The 19,707-nt window shown below is 40.0% G+C and overlaps 2 protein-coding genes across 2 annotated transcripts in view; one reads left to right on the forward strand and one right to left on the reverse strand.

The window, feature by feature from the left end:
- Window positions 1-365: 365 nt before the first annotated feature.
- IWS1 (IWS1 homolog (S. cerevisiae)) lies at window positions 366-15,970 on the forward strand (the record flags this gene model as incomplete). The annotated part of the gene is made up of 14 exons (XM_010013321.1): window positions 366-481; window positions 6,381-7,092; window positions 7,718-7,916; window positions 8,159-8,216; window positions 8,529-8,629; window positions 9,376-9,526; window positions 10,187-10,269; window positions 10,554-10,683; window positions 11,897-12,014; window positions 12,711-12,822; window positions 13,021-13,077; window positions 13,310-13,421; window positions 14,000-14,160; window positions 15,941-15,970. Coding segments are annotated over 13 exons (2,078 nt in total), but the record flags the coding sequence as incomplete, so codon positions are not given.
- Window positions 15,971-17,961: 1,991 nt separating this feature from the next.
- Window positions 17,962-19,707, reverse strand: part of LOC104404796 (coagulation factor VII-like) — an 8,150-nt gene continuing 6,404 nt past the window's right edge. The window contains exons 7-8 of the mRNA XM_010013322.1: window positions 19,337-19,454; window positions 17,962-18,539 (exon numbers count right to left, since the gene is read on the reverse strand). Of these exons, the coding sequence (XP_010011624.1) occupies window positions 17,962-18,539; window positions 19,337-19,454 (696 nt within the window). The remainder of the gene's footprint in view (window positions 18,540-19,336; window positions 19,455-19,707) is intronic.

Below are 19,707 nucleotides of genomic sequence, written 5' to 3' on the forward strand. Positions count from 1 at the left end.
CGTGGGGCAGGGCCACCTCCACCCCGGCGGTAGTGTGCAGCCGGCCTTCGGAGGTGTCGGGGTGACATCGGGGGGCCGGGCCGGGCCCGCTGGCGTGATCACAGCACAGGGTTGCTGTTAGTTAGGTGCTTTGGTCAGTAACTGCTGGCCTACGTGTTCTGAGTAGTTTTGTGATCTTTTTGTGGGGTACCTGTGGTGAGTTTGTTCCAGCCTTCCCACTAGATAGTTTCCGTTTCCCTGTATAAGAGAACGAGAGACGGCTAGAACGAGAGTCTGAGTGTAGCACTGCCTGTTCACCATCACTGTGAGTACTCTTTTAGGAGATGTTACTGAGTTTTATTTTTTTTTTCTTAACTTCGGAGTAGATGATGGTGGAGCTACTCCAGTGCAAGATGAACGAGATTCAGGATCTGATGTGGAAGATGAAGCAAATGAGCAGCATTCTGGATCTGAGAATGGAAGTGTAGGGCACCATTCAGAGGTACTACTGAACTTTATCTAGATAAAGATTACTCTTTTATAAATTTATTCTTTTTTTGTTGTTTAAAGAGGTATTTTCTCCTAATTGAGCTTATGTGTTTATTCAGTTGTTCTTAAGGGTCCCATCTGACAAAAGTTAACCTTCAGAAAGAAATCTGTCAGATGGTCTCTTGATCAATAGGTAGGATAGGGGGTTTTTTTATTCTTCTTTTTAATTGCTATAGTAAGCATTCACTGTTTCGTTTCATATTGTTATACTCAATTGCAGGAAGATAAACTTTTTGGGTTTGAAATTCTAAGCAGTGGTTTATGAGGAATTTGGAATTTTATCTCAAATTCTGTACAGTACTGTAAAGCCACACGTTATGGAAGCATAGATTTCCTTACCAAAGAATAAATGATCTCCTATTTTCCATCTTTCCTCTCAGATGTGAGCGCAGACTCTCAAGTCTGTTACATGCTATGTTTTTTACGTTCTCATTCACAAAGGAGCAGGTTGCCGTGTGGAGCAGGAGCAGGTTGAGGTTCCTGAATGGTATTTGCTCTTCCTCTGAAGAGCTTCTTCCTTCAGGAAGACTACACCAGGCTGTAATTCTTTGATCCAGTACTGCATCTGGGGGAGAGTCACTTAACTTGTGGATTGACACTTCTGGTCGAAAAGAGATTCTGATCAAAGTGAAGGTTCCCATTAGATTTCTCGGACAGTTTTGGAGTTAATTTTGAGGATTTTTTGTGACTTGAAATAGAATTATGTCAGGTCTTATTAAGAAAGAATAATTTTGGACTGTGAACTCATGTCTTCTGACAGCAGAGTTACGTTATTGAGAACTTCCTGATACTCACAAAAACTGTAATTGGAACCATTTTGTTCTGTTCTGCACATTTTGTGGCATTTTACATAAAGGTCAGGATTGACTCTGGGTTTTCAGTGTTACACATTTTATAAATTGCTTAAAATGCATGATGTGATGCACTGGAGCAGGCTGATGTTCAACTCTGCAATCTTTTATTTCTCCACCCATTTATTGAACTCCTGCTTCCGTCAGAGTTAGAAGTAGATGAAGATTTTTGTATTGTACAAAATGGAATTTCTTTCTATGTATTTGTATTTGAGCACAAAGCAGATTTGGAAGTAATTTTTCTTTAAAGATGGAAGGAACTGATTTGGTGTGAGGCAGCATCTCTTCCTGTGACAACCAGGATTTCAGTGTCGGAGAAAATGTATTTCAGCATGAGAGGAACAACTGTCTTTCAAATGGATTTAGTATTTCTGTTTTAATGAAAAAAAAAAAAAAGATGAGTGCACAGAGAGTCATGTTGCTGCTTCAGTAATATTAAGCTTTTTCTTCTGTGTCTGGAAACTTGGTCATTGTTCTCACTTTACTCCTGTGGGATTTTAATTTTACTTACTGTGGCAGAGTAGCTGGAAATCTGATCTTCAGCATGCCTTTTTCAGATTTAAATAACTAGAAAGTACTATGACCTGTTACCATTTTTAACTGATCCTCTTCATGTGCCTGCATTATGTTAAGGGCTTCATTCTATGATGGCTGTTGAATATTTCTATGTAAATAAAATACTCCAGAAATTCAATTTAAAAACATATATGTAATCAGAGTAAAACCCCAGCTAGAACACCTTTCTGTCCAATAGTAAATGTGAACCTTCAAACCTTAGTGCTTGCTTGCTTTCAATTCAAATCATAATAAACATTTGAGTATTTCAGTTTGTTATGAAGTCTTACATACTTAGGTTTCCCTACAAAGCAGTAATGTGGAGCGGCTGTCACTGAAATGAGTAGCTTTCAGTGACTTACCATACTATTTACCCTAAATATTCTCTCATCATCTTCCTTCCTTCATCTTCAGGAATATGTGGGAGGAATGACACTCAAAGGTAGTAAAACCTTTGAGACAGCCTAATCAGTTAAGTCTATTTAATTACTATTTCGTCTCTAATTTAGAACTGAGATGTAAAGAACTGAAGTTTTAAACTTTCAAACTTTTTTTTCAGGTTCTTAACTTTAAAGAAAAGGGGAATCCTGAGGAAATACTTATGTAGGTCTCAGGTATGTGGGTTTTTCTTTTCCACAATTCTTTTCTGGCTTTCCTTCCCCCAGTCCCACTTTATCTATAAATGTTCTTCTTGATGTCCTTACCAATTCTGTTTTAGACATATAGAATTAGATAACACATAGGTTTAGTACAGTAATGAATATGAAATCATGTTTACAGTGTTTCTACAAGCCAGGCTTATATGGAAATCTTTAATAACTTAGATTCTTACACTTTCACCAAGTCGTTGCTGTCTTCATGAATTAAGTTATGGTTTGACTGTGACTGTTAAGAAACCTACATTTCTGAAAACAAGATAAACTTGCTGATCTGCCTGTGATGGTTATATATGCCTTAGTTTAACAATTATCACTCATGAGGTTGTAGTGGATGGGTCAATTTTGTTCAACTTCCTAAAGTATCAAAGTAGTACCTCTTAAAAGTGGCTGCATGTTGATCCTATAAACTACTTGGTAACTGAAATTTTTGTGTAGACCAATAACACTGTAAATTTGATTTTTATGTTCTGGATTTATACTGTACTAAAACCTCATGTTATAGAATTCTTTTAGTTTAAAAAAAGAAAAGGACATCTCAATTAAAATGTTTATAGATAAAGAGGAGGAAGAAAAGAAAGCAAAGGAATTAGAGAAAAATGCAGTAGCAATTACCTGAGACCTACTTGTTTTTGGGGATGTCTGATCTTTAGTTAAGTATTTGGAAAAGTAGAAACTCCAAAATTACATACTTCTTTGAAAATACCTTTTTAGAGACGAACTAGTAAAAAAATAAGAGGTGTGAGACTATCCTACAGAATTTAAGTCTTCTTACTCTAAAGTTGCATGCACTTTTTATATGAAGTATATTCCAAACATTCAGAGATTCATTAATTGCATTCAGAAGACCTTTGCACTGATGGCTGTGTACAGGGCCTGTCTGTTCTCTACAGGCTTTGAGCAAGTCAGCTCTGCTTTAGAAGGTGCTCAGTTATGTTAATGTGCTGAGTCTGAGGTGTGTGTGTGACCTCTCTGCAGGGCTTACTGACTTGGGCTAGCTTTGGTTGAGCTTTCCATACTCAGGACTAGAGTAGATGGTGCTGTCTGCCAGGTCTGTGTAGGGGCACCTGTAGCATCTAAGTCGGTTTTCTGTAGATGATTGTGTCACAGCAGAGTTCAGCTGCTGTAACCACTGGGATTCTGTGGTGCAGAGCAGTGTGTAATCACAGTATGAGCTATTAGGATGCATATCTGCTCGCCGTCCCCAAACATCTTCATTCTCAGGAGTGATTGTCAGTTTGCAGTAACAGATTAGAGATTCATTGTATTGTAAACTGCTTCAGTGATAGTGTTGTATAATTGTAATGACTTCTTTATGAAGCATTTTGCATTGGAATTTCCTAATGTAGTAATACATTCTGCATAGCTGGATATATAACCTGCAGCCACTCTTCTGACCTTAAATGCTTCTAAGAATCATTATGAGTTCCAGTATTTTTTTTTTTTTTTTTTTTTTTTCTAGTTTTGTTTACCTGTTCATTGAAGACTTTCTGGACTGGTAGTCTGGAAGGTGATGAGCCTTATAGTTTAAACAAGAGTATTTTTAGTGTTTTCTTTGGTTTTGTTCAGTAAAATCCCCCAGTACTGCTGACATAATTATCAGTACCTATTCAGCATTAGCCATCTGAAATCAAGACATGACAGACTAACCCACCAAAAATTACATGATAGAAGAATAAGGATTAAAGAATTTATATTAGTATAAACATAATTTTCAGTGTAGACTTCTGCGTTTCAGTACTTCTCAATGACCTTACCTGTAACACTGCTGTAAAATCTGTTCCCTGTTCTCTTTGCAACTGCAGTTTTCTTTAATCCAAATAATACAGTCAGAGAAAATACACCACATACACACATTGTTAGTTTACACGAGAGGGACTGGGCAGCAGAAGTTGATAGAATTAATATTTTGGTAAGGAAAAAAGTATGAATCTCGTAACAAGCTGAGAGCAGTTGAGTGTGTGTATGGTCATCCTCAATTCTGTAACTTCTTAATCTTCATATTCAATTCTTTAAAATTTCAAATTCAGGTTTTAATAGAACCATGTTTCCTTTCTGTAAGAAGTGAGAAATACTGAATAATAGCACCAACATGATTTAAAGGACTAGCATTGCTGTAGAGACAGGGACAAGCAGTAGTGAGAAAAGTACTCGCTCATAGTCACAGCAGCTGTTTTGTAGCTAGCATTAAGTAACAACACGTATATAGTGAAGCTGTATTTGAAGTGCATGTTTTAAAATTCTATAGTTCTGTTTTTTTTCCATTGTGCAGTAACTTTCTGTTAGTGATGCTGCACTGATTTAGAAGTTATTACTTTATTGAATGCTAGCTGAGGGAATAAATGCTTAAGGTAAGGTCCAAAATGTTAAAAGCCATGTTATTTTACAGTTAGTATAATTCTGGAGGAAGTAATTCCTAAAAGCCATTGAAATTTATTTTATTTAAAATTCCTTCTTAATCATACATTTTAAAGATGAATAGTATTGTTTGTTGTAGGTGTAGGATAGATACACCTTGACAATAGAAAATATAAGTAGTCTGCCTGTCTTTCCAGGGAAATGAAATTGCTGACAAAAACGATTGAGAACCTCCAGGGCACACAGGTGTTGAAGTATCTTCTAGGACAATAAATACTCAGTTTGCGAGTATGCTAGTGGAAGGAGTCTATAGGTGAGACAGAATCACTCCTGAGGAAAGCCTGGTTGAAGAGTGGAGCTGAGCATGTAGAAAGGAAGTTTCTTTCACAGTATTGTTCTTTTCAGTTGCAAATGGGATTATTGTAACCGTGACTGAGAGGTGTACTCAGTTAATGAAACAGGTGTTCAAGAGTCAAGTTCTGTTTTCTCAAGTAGATGCAATTGAGATTTTACTTTTTCTTTCCCAAGTAGTAATTAGATGTTATAGGAGAGATAAAACAAGATGTTGTCAGTGATGATATTGATGGGTGGCTTGTGGAAGGTTTTTCTAGAAAGGGAGCCTGCAGCTTAGTATTTTTTGATATGTAGAAAAAGACTTAAAGGATTATGTTTAAATTCTGAAGTTTTAAGAAGGCTAGTGTATTTGTGCATGGGTTATCTCAGGTGTCTGAACAGGCACAGGAGCTATCAGCTTAAGGGAGAGAAGAATTGAATCTGTTCTTGCATTCTGTGAAAACAACATTGAAACACAAAACTTGTTAACAGTAATACTCTGGAAGATCTGACTAGAACTATTCCTCTTTTTTGGTAGACTTTTGGTCTTGACATGTTCTTACGTAAGTTTCCTTGGCAAAGAAGGAAAGGGCACAAGCTCTTTTGAGCTTCACTTGGAAAGCAGTGCACATGCAGTTTCAGTAAAATGTATTTTGTACAAAAAACATATGTTTTGAGATCTTAAAATGACAAGTGGGGGATCCTGTTTCTTGCCTTATTATTGGGCGTTCGGACTGAACAACTCTGAAGGCCTGCCTTTTTAAAATGAAAGCACGGCATTTACTCTTGAGGAACTGGACCCTTCTTAGACATCTTTACTTGAGTGTTTTTTGAATTCTGTTAACCATTCTGAACATACGATTGAGCTGAAGAGTGGACAGTCTAAATTGATCTTTCTTGATCTGAAGTATTTGATAACAAATCTTTTTGAAGTGTTTGATGCAAATTGTCTAATGATTATTTCTGTGTAGGAAGTATTTTACTTTGCAGTACCTTGGGTAATGAAATTGGAGGAAGGACAAGCAAAAATTCAGAATGTTTTTTGTGTACTTAAGATTTTTTTTTGCCTTAGTTGCCTGAGATTATTTTTCTCTTTCAGAATGAACACAGTGATGGAGAAGATGATGGGCAGATCGGAGAGCCCCATATGACAGACTCTGAAAATGAAGATATCCCGAGGCAAAAAGACAGTGACTCAGATAATGAGGAGCCTCCAAATCACAATGTAAGTGATTCGGATAATGAAGCAGCTCATGGAGGGAAGGACAGTGATTCTGATACTGAGGACCGTCCAAATCAGCATGTAAGTGACTCTGAAAATGAAGATGCCTTAAATCATCGAGCAAGTGACTCTGAAAATGGAGAGCCTCACAGGGATCACAGTAGTGACTTTGAAAATGAGGAATCACACAAGCAGCCGGCCAGTGACTCGGACAGTGAGGAGCTGCACAAGCAGCCAGCCAGTGACTCAGAGAGTGAGGAGCTCCACAAACAGCCAGCCAGTGATTCGGAGAGCGAGGAGCTCCACAAACAGCCGGCTAGTGACTCGGAGACCGAGGATGTTTCCAGACACAAACAAGAAATAGAGTCTGAGGATAGTGATGGGGAGGACAGGAAGGAGGAGGTGCAGAATGATTCTCATCATTCAGATAACGAGCACATAAGGGAAGGATTTCAGGGCTCCGACAGTGAAGAGGAAGCTCCTAAGAGACGAAAAATATCAGACAGTGATGAAGAAGAGAAAGAGGAGGAGAAGATGGTGAAGAGGAAAACGGCTATCCTTTCTGACAGTGAGGACGATGAGAAAACACGTAAGGAGCTATAGTGTGAAAATAGAAATGTGATGTGACATGTAGCAGTGTTAGAGTTAAATGCTTTCTTCACCTAAACCCAATGATTTAAGATAAATATGAAACCAGAAAGGAAGCTTGGGGTTAGAGCATAACTTCGTTTGTAGAGGCTGTTGTTCTAACTGCATTTCTGTGTGAATACTTTTGAGTAGTAAGTAGGTCTGATAGAAGTAAGACTGCAATGATCTTGCTTTATACTGGCATCTGTTGTTATGTTGATTATTCCTGTTAGTCGTTTCTCTACTGTGTTAGAGACTTTACTCTTTCTCTAGCAATTTTTTCCTGTTTTTTTATTTTGGGTAGGTTTGTTTTGTTCGGGTTTTTTTTCCATTCATATACTGGGGGTGAGAGTCAGTTTTGAAATAACAAGTTTTTGTGGATAGATGTGGTTTATGGAAACTGCAGTTACTGATGAAATAAAACATTTTAGAATGGATGTGTTTGTTAAGAGATGGCAATGCTTTTGTGTGGGAATGCCAATCAGCTTCCCTGTTGTCCAGATCAAATCTGAGAGAATAGTTTTTGGAGAGTACCAGTTGTTGCCTCTGTTACTAGGACATGTAGTAATGCTTCTTTCTGTTGGCAGCTGCAAAAAAAGTACGAATCCTTTCTGATGTCGAAGAATCAGATAGTGATGCTGCTTCAGAGAAATCTGACAAAAGGAAGAAAAATATTGTATCAGATAGTGAGGAAGAAGAAGAAGAAGAAAGAAAAGAGAATTCTGGGAAGAAAAAAGAGGAGAAAGATCTGTTTGGCAGTGACAGTGAATCTGGCAATGAACAAGAGTAAGTGCTGCTGGGGATATGAATTTCTTCAAGGTTGCAGATAGTAAGACTGATCATGAATGGAGAATGGATGAATCCCAACCTGAGAATGATTGTCCACCTTCATTGGTGGTGTCAAGAGGAATGTCATTAGTAGGTGGCAAAATGAAAGGTGGATCTCCACACAGCCATTAGACATTTTGCAGAGAATGCACATCTAATGTTGCAGTTTAAATAGATTAATGTTGCTGTTACCTTCACAGGAATCTGATTGCAGATATTTTTGGAGAATCTGGTGATGAGGAAGAAGAGGAATTTACGGTAAGTGTTACTGTGGATGTCTGTTGTTTGCTTGCTAGATCTGATCTTCATGGGAATGTGTATGCTGTATCACAAGAGAAGCTTTTGTATCTGCTAGACTCTATGAGGTAGTCTTTGGGTTAAATAACATTTACAAACTGTTCTGTTGGGAGAGTTATTGGTGTGAAAGTCACAGGTGGAATTGGGAAGCCTGTGTTCCTCTTCTAGATCTTCTGCATGCTGATATGAAGCTTTTTGGGTATTGATATCAGGTGCCTGAGTAGATCCTCAGTCTTAATCCATATGCTGATTTTCACTGTCTTTACCCATCAGGGTTTTAACCAGGAAGATTTGGAGGAAGAGAAAGGTGATGCAGACATGAAGGAGACAGCAGATGAATCAGACTCTGATGATAACATCAAAAGAGGGAAGCAGTAAGTCAATATTTTATGTACTCTTTTGCTAATAACATGCAACATTTTAGTGAAAGGTCTCTTTCAAAGACTAGCTAGACTTCATTAGAAAGGCATGGGACTATGTTTCTATATAATAAAGTGTGTTCTCGTAAACTATGTCAGAAGGTCCTCTCTCAACTAGCAGTTTGATCACTTGACAGTCCAAGCAGATTACCTGTGCTGCTGCTTCAGAGAACAGTATTTCATGGTTCACATCAAAACCTGAGTGAAATTAATGTCTAACCAAACAAGCATCTAATTCTACTTCTAGCAGTACAACATTGGAGTCGTGTGTTTCTCTGCTGGTGTAGGAGATAAGATGTGGCAAGACTTGCCATCAGCATGTCTTCTGCTTTCCTTTCTGTCTGTTCCAGTAGCATCAGAGCAGTGTATTGCAGGTGTAGGAAAGCTAAATCTTTGTCAGCTTCAATGACTGCTTTGGCACATTTTGAACCCTGGATATTACATGTATGCATGTCGTTAGCTATTTCAGGCAGGTCTTGCAGACTTCTGAGGGCATCTTGGAGTCACTGAAGCCCTTTGCTAGTTTCCCAGTTTGTATACTAGGATAACTGATTATCTTTCAGGGACATTGGGACATGATACTTATAGATTCATTGGAGAAGTTTTGAAAAGTTAGCTATAGAAATACAGCATTATTTCCTACAAAGACAGTAAGATCAACCCTTTTCTGACCATCAGCAAATTCTGTTCTTGCACTGCAGTATGGACTTCATGTCAGATTTTGACATGATGCTGCAACGAAAGAAGAGTATGAGCGGCAAGCGTAGACGAAACCGTGATGGTGGAACTTTCATTAGTGATGCAGATGATGTGGTCAGTGCTATGATTGTGAAGATGAATGAAGCTGCTGAGGTGAGTTTCCTAGGCTCCAAAGACACCTTAAAAATCCAGTTCCATTCTACAGGAAATTTGTTGATTGTAATGGGTCTCTGATAGGGGAGCCCAAGTACTGAACAGATAGTGACATTATGTCCTTGGATGATAGTCACTTTGAAACCCAGGCTTTGTTTTAGCAGTGATGCCCACTTGTGTGCTCTCATGTTACGAGCACTGTGCTTCATGGTGAACCTCTAGGTTACTCAGTTACATTCTTAGTTGAAGTGATTATTTATTTTCTCACATCCTGTTGTTTTGGTTAGCTTTCTGTTGTTCAGGTGAGATTTTACTAGCAAAGTTTCTAGGTTATGTGTGCATAGCTAGTGTGGAGGACTTGTCCAGTTTACAGCAATCAACCTAAATCATGAACTATGAAAAAAAAAAGTAATTTTAGAGGGAATCTCCACATGTGATGCTTTTAAGGAAAATTTTGACTAAGCTGAGGACCCTTTTTGAAGAGGAGTCATAATACAGTGTGTTTGGGGCCATACGAAGTTGGAGCAGGACACAAAGTTAAAAACCTGCTGAAGTTGTACTTCCCACTTAATGGGCTAATCTTTTTCCTGTAAATACTTGTAAACTATGAGAGCTGCTGATTTCTTGACTAACTTGGGCTGATTCTTCAACTCCCTACAGGAGGATCGACAGCTGAATACACAAAAGAAACCAGCACTAAAGAAATTAACTTTGCTACCGACTGTAGTTATGCATCTTAAAAAGTGAGTTGTCATTCTCCCAGTTAATTTTCATCTTGGGGAATACTGGGAATTTGGTAGAATTCATGGAATGACACTACAGTTGTACTGAGCATGCAGTGAAACACTTTTTTTTCCCAAGTAAATGCTGGAGCTAGGTGGCCTCAAAAACCTAAAATTCTACATAATTTTACCTGTTAATTTAATATGAAACAAACTCAGGTGCACAGTTGTATTGAAGGAACATCACATCTTAAGATTTTGTTGTGTTACATGACTGTGGCTTCTCTTTACTTGAAACTTTCTAGGCAGGACCTCAAAGAAACTTTCATCGATAGTGGTGTTATGTCTGCCATCAAAGAGTGGCTTTCTCCCCTTCCAGACCGAAGTCTGCCAGCACTAAAGATACGAGAGGAGCTTCTGAAGATCCTGCAAGAGGTTTGAAACTGACTTTTAACCATATTTCATTTGTGGCTTCTCTGTGGTTTTACAGTTTTGTGCTTTAGGAAAATATTTGCTGATCTTAAAGGTCTTTTCCAGCCTACTCGGTTCTGTGATTCTATGATAAATGTGCTGTAGCTGCTCCCAATGGGTTGTGCACGGAAATACAAAGGAAGCAAACTGCAAAATAGATGTTTCTTTAAAAGCTGCATCATTTTAATGGGTGTTACATTGTAGACGTGCTGTCATGCACAAAACAAGATTTGACTAGGCCTAACAAAAATTTGACCACGCAACTTCAGGTATCTAAGTGTTGTTATGAAAATGTTCCTTTGTGTTCACCACAAAGCAAATAGCTCTGCTGCCAGCAGGCCAGAAGACATTTCTGAGAGTATCAGGTGAACCTCAGACACGAAGTTCTCTGCCCTCTCTCAGGGAGTTATGTGTTACAGCATTTCTAGTTTCTCAATGAAGTGCCAGTTAGTCTCTTAACTTCCTTTGTTCTTAGTGCTCATTCTTTATGATTGGTGACTTTGTCTTTTCTGCATTCATAAAATAAGCGTGGCATAGTTGTAATAGTGAAGTAGAAACAAAATGTTCCGTGGCAGCACCACTAGCTGGCTTTATTCGACTGATGCTCTAGAAATACATTTTTCCTTGCTAGGAATTCGCAGTTGTTCTGCCTGAGTTTAGATTATTTGGCCCTGTCTGTCTGTTTCAGGTTTATGTGTAAAGTTTAGTGAACAGTCATTTGCTGTGTCCCTGGGTTTTTCTCTCCTATGGTCTGTTCTCTTTTCTGGCCTCTTAAGGTGTGCACTAGAAAGCACATCATACTCAGTGTAGGCTTAAGCTGATTACTTGAATGATTTTTCCATGTAAGCTTTTATCTTTATAAAATGCTCTGTCTTTATAAAACTGCTTTGAAGGCAGTAAATGAATTCTTGGGTAGTATAAGCAAAAGAGCTTATAGTGGAGCAAATAGTTCTGGAAACCTACTTGATTTTATGTATAAAGCCCAGTAATGTTAAAGAAAATTTTTTAGTTTTGGTGTTTGGTTCTTTAACCCTTTCCTAGTGGGACAATGAGAAAAGCTAATTTTTCCAAGATTATTGTAAAGGTGGGTTTTGGTCTGTGTTTGCAAAGTTCAGTGGCACCATTAATGCTCAGACATAATTTCTTGCTGCTTTGTGACTTTTCCTTTATCTTGCAGCTGCCCAGTGTGAGCCAAGAGACCCTGAAGCACAGTGGGATTGGACGAGCTGTGATGTACCTCTACAAACACCCCAAAGAGTCGAGACCTAACAAGGATATGGCAGGGAAGCTAATCAGTATGTAAACCTCCCTTTGCCTTGGTTCAGTGAGATGTCACTCACCATTTAGTTTCTGCATCAGTCTTTCTGTTGCATGTTTTTTGCTGTCAGTTGTAGTAGAATTAGTTCTGCAGTACAGAATCTCACTAATCTGTTTCATTGCTTTCTTGCATGCACCTTTTTCCTGTTTCTTTCATTCTTGTTCTAAACAAGAGGATGGCATTTATTTTGTCCAGGCTCTCTCTTGGCTAGTTGTCCAAACCTCATGTAGATGCTACAAAAATAGGAAGGTGCTGCCAGGAGACTTTTTATTCTGTGGACTTCGGAGAGATCTTGGAACAGCTGTAGTGCTTGTGTATCTCATCCTGAAGGACTACAAACTGATTATAAGCTTGTTATGCTCTTTAGGAGCTATTTTGCATATTTCTAAAATAGCATTCACTGTAGCATGCAGGAGTTCCTGACACTTCAGGATTCTAAGAGGTCGGATAGGTTCTAAAAGAGCAGGCAACAGCAGGAGACTTCATGGATGAAAGCTCTTTCTTACTGTCCACATGGCTGGATTTCGCTGAAATATTAAGTGCTCAGAAATCACTGGTTGAAAGGAAGCATAAATACTTGCCATAAACTTTGAAAGCTGTACTTGGGCACCAGAGTGGTTTGGAGGTAAACTTCGGAGGCCTAGTGTTTAACCAGTTTTATTCTTTTTAATAGATGAATGGTCTCGACCCATCTTTGGCCTTACCTCAAACTACAAAGGCATGACAAGAGAAGAGAGGGAACAGAGAGATTTGGAACAGATGCCTCAGCGAAGGAGGTTGAGCAGGTAGGAGTAGCAGGCAGAAACATTAAATCCTTTCTGCCTAACACTCCATCCAGAAAATCCAAGTGGTGTGTAAATACTAGGGAAACAAAAGGCTAAGAAGTTATGACCTCTCTCTGTCTTTTACCATACTTGACTGTCTTTTAAAATCACTGTTTTTCTCTGTGTTAAGTGCCTATAAAATGTTGGGTTTTTTTGCAGCTCTGGTGGTCAGACTCCCCGCAGGGACCTGGAGAAAGTGCTCACTGGAGAGGAAAAGTAGGTTGGGGGTTTTTTTGTATTTTTTTTTTTGTTTGTTTGTCTGTTTGTTTTGTTTTTAATTATTTTGGTTAGAAAAGAAGTATTTTGGTGGTACTAATAATCTGCAATTTGTTTTGAGGCTTTAGAGGCACTGGTTACGTGTTGTGTTTCAGAGGCAGAACATGCTGTATCACTTGTAATTCTTTATGTGTAAGATTTGCCTCTTTAACGCTCACATCTTTTTCTTCAGGGCTCTTAGACCTGGCGACCCTGGGTTCTGTGCCCGTGCAAGGGTGCCAATGCCCTCCAACAAGGACTATGTAGTCAGGCCAAAGTGGAATGTGGAGATGGAGTCCTCCAGGGTAAGCACTGGCTCTCTCCTTGTGACGGTGCCTAAGCTGTCTCTGATTAAGCCTGGGAATCTGTCACCTTATTGCCATGGTTTCTGTACAGTTCTTTTAAGCGCCTCTTCTAATTTGAGTAGACAGTAAGTTCTATCAAGTGGGCTGTTTTCAGCTCACCAAATACTTTCACTCGGGTATCTTTGATTCTCTAATCAAAATGAGATTTTCATGTTAACACTTCTAGAGTTTCTCTCTAGGGTGAGAATCTGATTACAGGCCTCTTGTTTTAGAGCATTTTGAACTAAAGCTTCAATTTTGTGTGTGCGTGTGACTGGTATTTTGATACCTCTCCCAGTTTTTGTATCATGTTCTTCTGATGATATTCCCATTGGGGGAAACTTTGAGGTTTTGCTAAACATGAACAGCTTCAGTAGAGGCCTTCGCTTTGCTTTGCTTTATTTGGTTCATTCATCTACTGTGTACAGTTTAATTTCAGAGCGGAGTACATGGTAGAACACATATAAATGGAAGTAATAATTACTGTGCTTTCTGCTGTTCTCTCTCCTTTTGTGCATTAATTGAGATATTGTTTCTAGCCCGGGACTATTAAGAGAGGTATTAGTCGCTTGGAAAAACACAAGAGACGATTTGCTGAACAGAAACGACTCAGCAAAGTGCATCGGGCCATCAAGTTCAGCATTGAAGGCAACAGGATGCCCCTGTAGCCATGACACTCTGCCTTCCCCAAGTTTGAGAGGTATCCCTCAAGGGAGGTGTGAACAGTGCATGTGCTTCAACTGTTGGCAGTTTGCACATACAGGAAAGGAGTGCGTACACCCTAACTTATTAAACTTGGAAACTCCCCTTGTATTCTCTCATATCTGTACTGTGACCTAAAAGGTAACTTGTACAGGAAAATATAGGCTGTAGCACATAACATCTGCCATGATACCTGCCTCAGCAGCTTCAGGGTGCCCAAATGACAGGTGTTCAAAGAAAATAACCTGTACTCAAAAAAAGCTCTGCACCACCTGTGGTTTTGAGTGCTGCTGTGATGTAATTAGGTTCTCCAGGTTCACCTGAACTGACACATAGGAATTCTTAGCCTTTAGCAGAGTACGTCATGTCACTGTGTACCAACATCTGTGGCTGACGTTTGTGGGCCCAAAGTAATGTATTTTTCACATCTGCTCTTTCAAGGAGGTAGAGCGATGTGAGACTTACTTTAGGGGAGCTTGGCAGGAGGCAGAGTGACACCTCTGCAGACCAGGGGAAGAACAATCCCTATTGTGAATGCAGCGTGGAAGGAGATGGATCAGTGATGTGCATCAGGGTGGGAATTGTTTTGCCAATTTCTAGTCTGCATTTCAGTTCTGTGAGCAGGGCTGCCACAAACTAATAGTGACAGGAAGAGGCTAGCACAAAGCTGAATTTAAGCTTCATATTTACTTGTTTAAAAAGATGATTGATAGATAATTTCTTTAAAATCACTGTGACATTCCAGATATAATTTCAATGAATAGTGAACAGTTTTATGAATAGTGTTTATTTAAAATCAGTATGTCAGGAGCACACCTTCCTCAATGATGGGAACAAGAGGCTGTTTCTAATAGATGTTATTTGTCAGATAGTAAGTAGCATGTTCTGGATATCTCTGTTTCTCACAAACTTAACTTAAAAGGTGTTTGAAGTTTTCATCATTTATTGTTTCTGTTGTCTAGTTAGGGGAAGCTGCTTTCTAGGAAGTAATGGCTCTGGTTTGGAAGGTCCTTTGCTGTTTGTCTTCAGTGGCATTTCTTTATAGAATCACTGTATTTAATCTGTGAAACATAACTGCTGCGTCATCTCTGTTTCTCATTTGCAGTTAAAATACAGGGACAAAATGCTGTTAACTCTTCTAATAGCTTGTATGGTCAGCTTAGGCATTTCTTTTGCTTCCCCCAAACCCTGTTTTTCCCAGGAATCTCTTGCTTTATAAGTACTAATCAGTGACCTTTAAAATAAATTGCAGTTTGGAATTGATAGGTCAAATCAGTTTGCTTTAATTAACAGTGTATTCATGCCTAAAAGTCTCCCTCCCAACCCCAGAAGCCTGTATGTGTGGCACTGTGGTGCAGCCTGTTTCTGACACTGAGCTCCAGCTGATAGAGATACAAAACTATTCCAAACTATGTATTCACCTGGCATGTGAACAACTAACATGGTTATTAATCCCTGTAATGTATGTGAAAGCTTTCCTGTGTGATGTTTGTGGCGGGCGGGGGTGGAACAAGATGGTCTTTAAGCTCCCTTTCAACCCAAACCAGTCTGTGATTCTGTGATACATGCAGTGTGTAAATTGGGGGAACATTTTCTCCAATTTTTGGGGAGGACACGTGTGCACGCACGCACAACCAATTGGAACCAGTGGCTTCATCCACTCCCTCCTGCAGGTTGAACCTCACATGCATCACTTCACTTCTCTTGAACCTCTGGGACGTCTGCTTTTTTTCAGTGGTAATTACCAGTTTTTATTATTTAATGATATATTTTTTAAGTTCCAGGGGACCTCTAAGAAAGGGGTGAGTCGACTGGACAAACAGATGCGGAAATTCACAGATATCAGGAAAAAAAGCAGATCGGCCCATGCAGTGAAAATCAGCATTGAGGGCAATAAGATGCCATTGTGACCCTTCACAGAATACCCCATGACCTCTGCTGTAAGACAATACACCCACAGACTCTTTGGAGACCTTTAAATTTTTTAACGAACAGCTTGTTTGGGTTTTTGTTTTTTTGTTTTTTGTTTTGTTTTTTTAGTGAATCTTTAAATTGTTGGTTCAGGTTCTGGTATAAGATGATGTCCGAGGACTGTGAATATGGGGACTTCTTTCTCCTGATGATTGTATTTAAACTTGCTCTATTGTGTCCTTTGTACAGATCATGTATTTGTTGTATTGCAACACTTGAGACAATAAAACATCTTCTGTTTTTTTTTTTGGGGGGAGGCCTCTCTGTTGATTGCTCAAGAGAATGTATTTCCAGCCCACCCGGTGTGTGGAAAAGCCGGTAATTGTTAATTTTGTGTTCACCACTGTCTGTGTCCTCTTTATGCAGAGCTTTATTAATTAGTTGGTTTGTCTTTGGAGATCCCCGTGTGTTGTTTTTGATAAGAAATACTGACCATCTTCCACTCAGAGGGTTTCACTGGTCATGAAAGCATGATGGAAGGCTCAAGAGAAGACGAGCAAAGCTGGAAGACAACTGCACCTGCTCTTTACAGGTATGCTTATGACACAGGAACTGAAGTCGGGTGTGTGTTTTTAGCATGCTGAGAGTTTCAAGGGTTTGGTGTCATGTTGCTGCACCACCCACCACCACCCCCCCCCGACTTTGTATTTGGTGGTTCTGGGGTTGTGGGCTACTCTTAAATCTAAAGAGGTGTTTCCTTGAAGTACTGGCCCTGGTGGTCATGTGAGCTCTTCAATTACAGTTTCTTGCCATCAAAATTAATAGCTTAGCATCACCTGTTCTCTGGAGGCAAACAAAAGAGGTTTCTTGTGCAATGGTGGTGGTAATGGACTTTGACAAGGCTTTGATCAAAGCTGAGGAGGAAAACCACTCATCACTGCGAGTGCTGGGTTGTTTTCACACTGAAACTTTAGTGAATTATAAGGAAGGTCACAAAATCAAAAGTTCTTTTGACATGGGTCACAAAGAGCACCTGTTAGTTGCAGCAGAAAGCAGCAGCAGTGTAGGTAATCAGAGGGGTGATTAGTTGCAGGATATTAGTCTGTCTCACCAGCATTTTATTTTCACTTGCATTTTTGGCATTAAGCGCTGCTTTTAAGTAAGAATGTGAAGCTGCTTTTGATGTGTGGGGGATCAGCCTCTTGGAGGGCTGGCTGGGTGTACACCATCAATCTATATTTTAATTTAGGATGATGGAAAAGCTGTTTATTGCTTTGGTGGTGTGTTGGCTTTTCCCCTTAAAGTGTGTTCACAACTATTTCATTCCATACAGTCCTGCAGTGCAGGGATTCCCTCCTGGGCAGTTTTTCCAGTGCAGTTTGTAATACAGGATTCCATATGGAATTTGGGTTTGTATCAGAAAACATTTGTACACTGAATTGTACCTGAGGTAACTGTTGCAGTTGGTGACAAAACATCACCGATCCCTAACCGCTGTGTTCAGCACAGTGCCTCAGAACTGGAGGCCAGGCAGCACTACTGGAGATGCACGTCATTTTCTAAGCAGGTAATTCACACAGAGGACTGTTTGCCTGTGTCTTTGAGGTGGATGTAGGCTGGGAAATGGAAAGCACTTTTTCCCTGTAAAGCAAAAAACATTTCTGGTAGGATTTTACATTAAGAAAGGGTGTAGTCATCACCTTTGTTTGCAGAATAGTTCTTTATTATACACAAGTATTTTACTAACAGTCAACAATTTAACCATTTATGGTAAACAGACTCAAAATTTCTTTGAAGATAATCTTGGTTTTACACCATTAAGGCCAGGAACTGCAGTGTCTTAGACTGAAACACTGTAATACTAGAACTGTTCCTGATTTCAAAGACACTAAGAAAAGTTAATGGAAAAGTTTTCAGAATCTGCTACGCTCTCAACAATCTCTTTGATCCAGGGGATGTAGTTGGACACTCTGGTATACACACCGTATTTCCCTTTTTCAGCACAGCCCTCTCCCCAGCTCACAATCCCCAAGAGAAACCAGGTGTTGTGGTGAGACACAGTGAAAGGGCCACCGCTGTCCCCTTTGCAGGCATCTGCCACCTCGGTGTGGTGCCCTGCACAGAACATGTTGTCAGTAACGAGCCTGTCCATTGACCGCTGGCAGGTCTCCATGTTCACTATGGGCAGACGGACTTTCATGAGGAAGCGCAGAGTTGAACCTCTGTCGTGAGTAGCACCCCAGCCACTTACCATCCCTATTCTTCCTTCTTCGGATAGCAGGGTGGCAAGGCTGGGGCTTGGAAGGCAGATGGGAATTGCATACTCATTAAAAACAACGGCACGGCTCAGGTACAACAAGGCGATGTCGCTGTTGTAGTCATTTGAATCATAATGTGGATGGGTCCAGCTCCGTTCCACATGAATCTTCTGTTCTTTAAATTCTCTTTGATACTTGTCAAAGTCTCCTGTAGTCACAAGAAGTTAAAATGTTAAGCAGACTGTAAACAGTCTCTATGCTATGGCAGGAAGGGGAGTCAGTTAGTGCTTTGACCTTTTGTCCCAAGGCAGGACAGACCAAACCAGATCGGGCTCTGGGACAGTAATGTCTTAGGCTGCACATGTGATTAGACAAATAGAGCTTCCCAGTTTGCCCTTTAAGGGCAAAACAAAGTTACTGACTGGAGGAATAGGCATACACAGAGAATGTGGCTTTTGGGGTAGGGATTTTGGTGTAAGTAACAATGGTTTTTAGTAAGCACTGTATTTTAAACAGTGTGTCTAAGCTGCAGAGGGTTCCAATCCCTGCCACTGTAACTAGTGCTGTAGTATGTTGCAAAAGGTGTCTTTCTGCTGGAGCAGTTAAAGGCACTGAGAAGCTGGCAGCACAGCAGGAAACTAATCATAAGGCTGATTTAAAACCAAACCTGACTGGAGACCAGACCACCAACTACAGGAATCCTTCTTCCTTCTAAGGTGCACCCTGAGCTGTGCTCAGTCTCCTGGCATGATGAGTTTGCCAAAATGGGTGACAGAAAAAGATAAATCTGCCTTGCAGTCCCAGGGTTGCCATGAGAACAACAGGGAGCAGCTGGAGCCCCTTCACCCTTAGAGGTCGCCAGTAAAGGAAGTGGTCTGTACATCCAGGTTGGGTAGGATGCGAGGCCTGTTTCTTAACCATATCTTGGGCTGTTCCTGTACAATAGAAAGTGCATCTTACATAAGAGATGACCCCATGTTACTACAATACATGAATTGTACTCACCTACGGTGACATGGTGTGGCCTGACGAGATCAAGGCAGTGAGCAGCAGTGACCACCCAGCGTCTGCCGATTAAACTCCCTCCACAGAAACCAATGTCTTTGCTATTCCGGATTAAAACCTGTAGGAGGAAGAACAACACGTCACCAGGGATCTGTTGCGTGTGTGTGCGCACCATCAGTCTCACGCAGGAGGGGTTCAAGCTCTGTATCTTGAAAACAACACTTCTGGCAATGCCTGTGGTGCAGCAAAGGCAGCGAGGCAGTTAAAACAGTCATAAAATAAAATGGTTGCACATCTGTGACAATGGAGCAGAAGGTGATGATGAACCAGGCCTGCCAAATCCAACAGTATTAGAGCTATGCTCACTGGCA

The sequence above is a fragment of the Nestor notabilis genome, unplaced genomic scaffold (assembly GCF_000696875.1).
Source record: "Nestor notabilis isolate BGI_N333 unplaced genomic scaffold, ASM69687v1 scaffold9014, whole genome shotgun sequence".
Lineage (NCBI taxonomy): Eukaryota > Metazoa > Chordata > Aves > Psittaciformes > Psittacidae > Nestor > Nestor notabilis.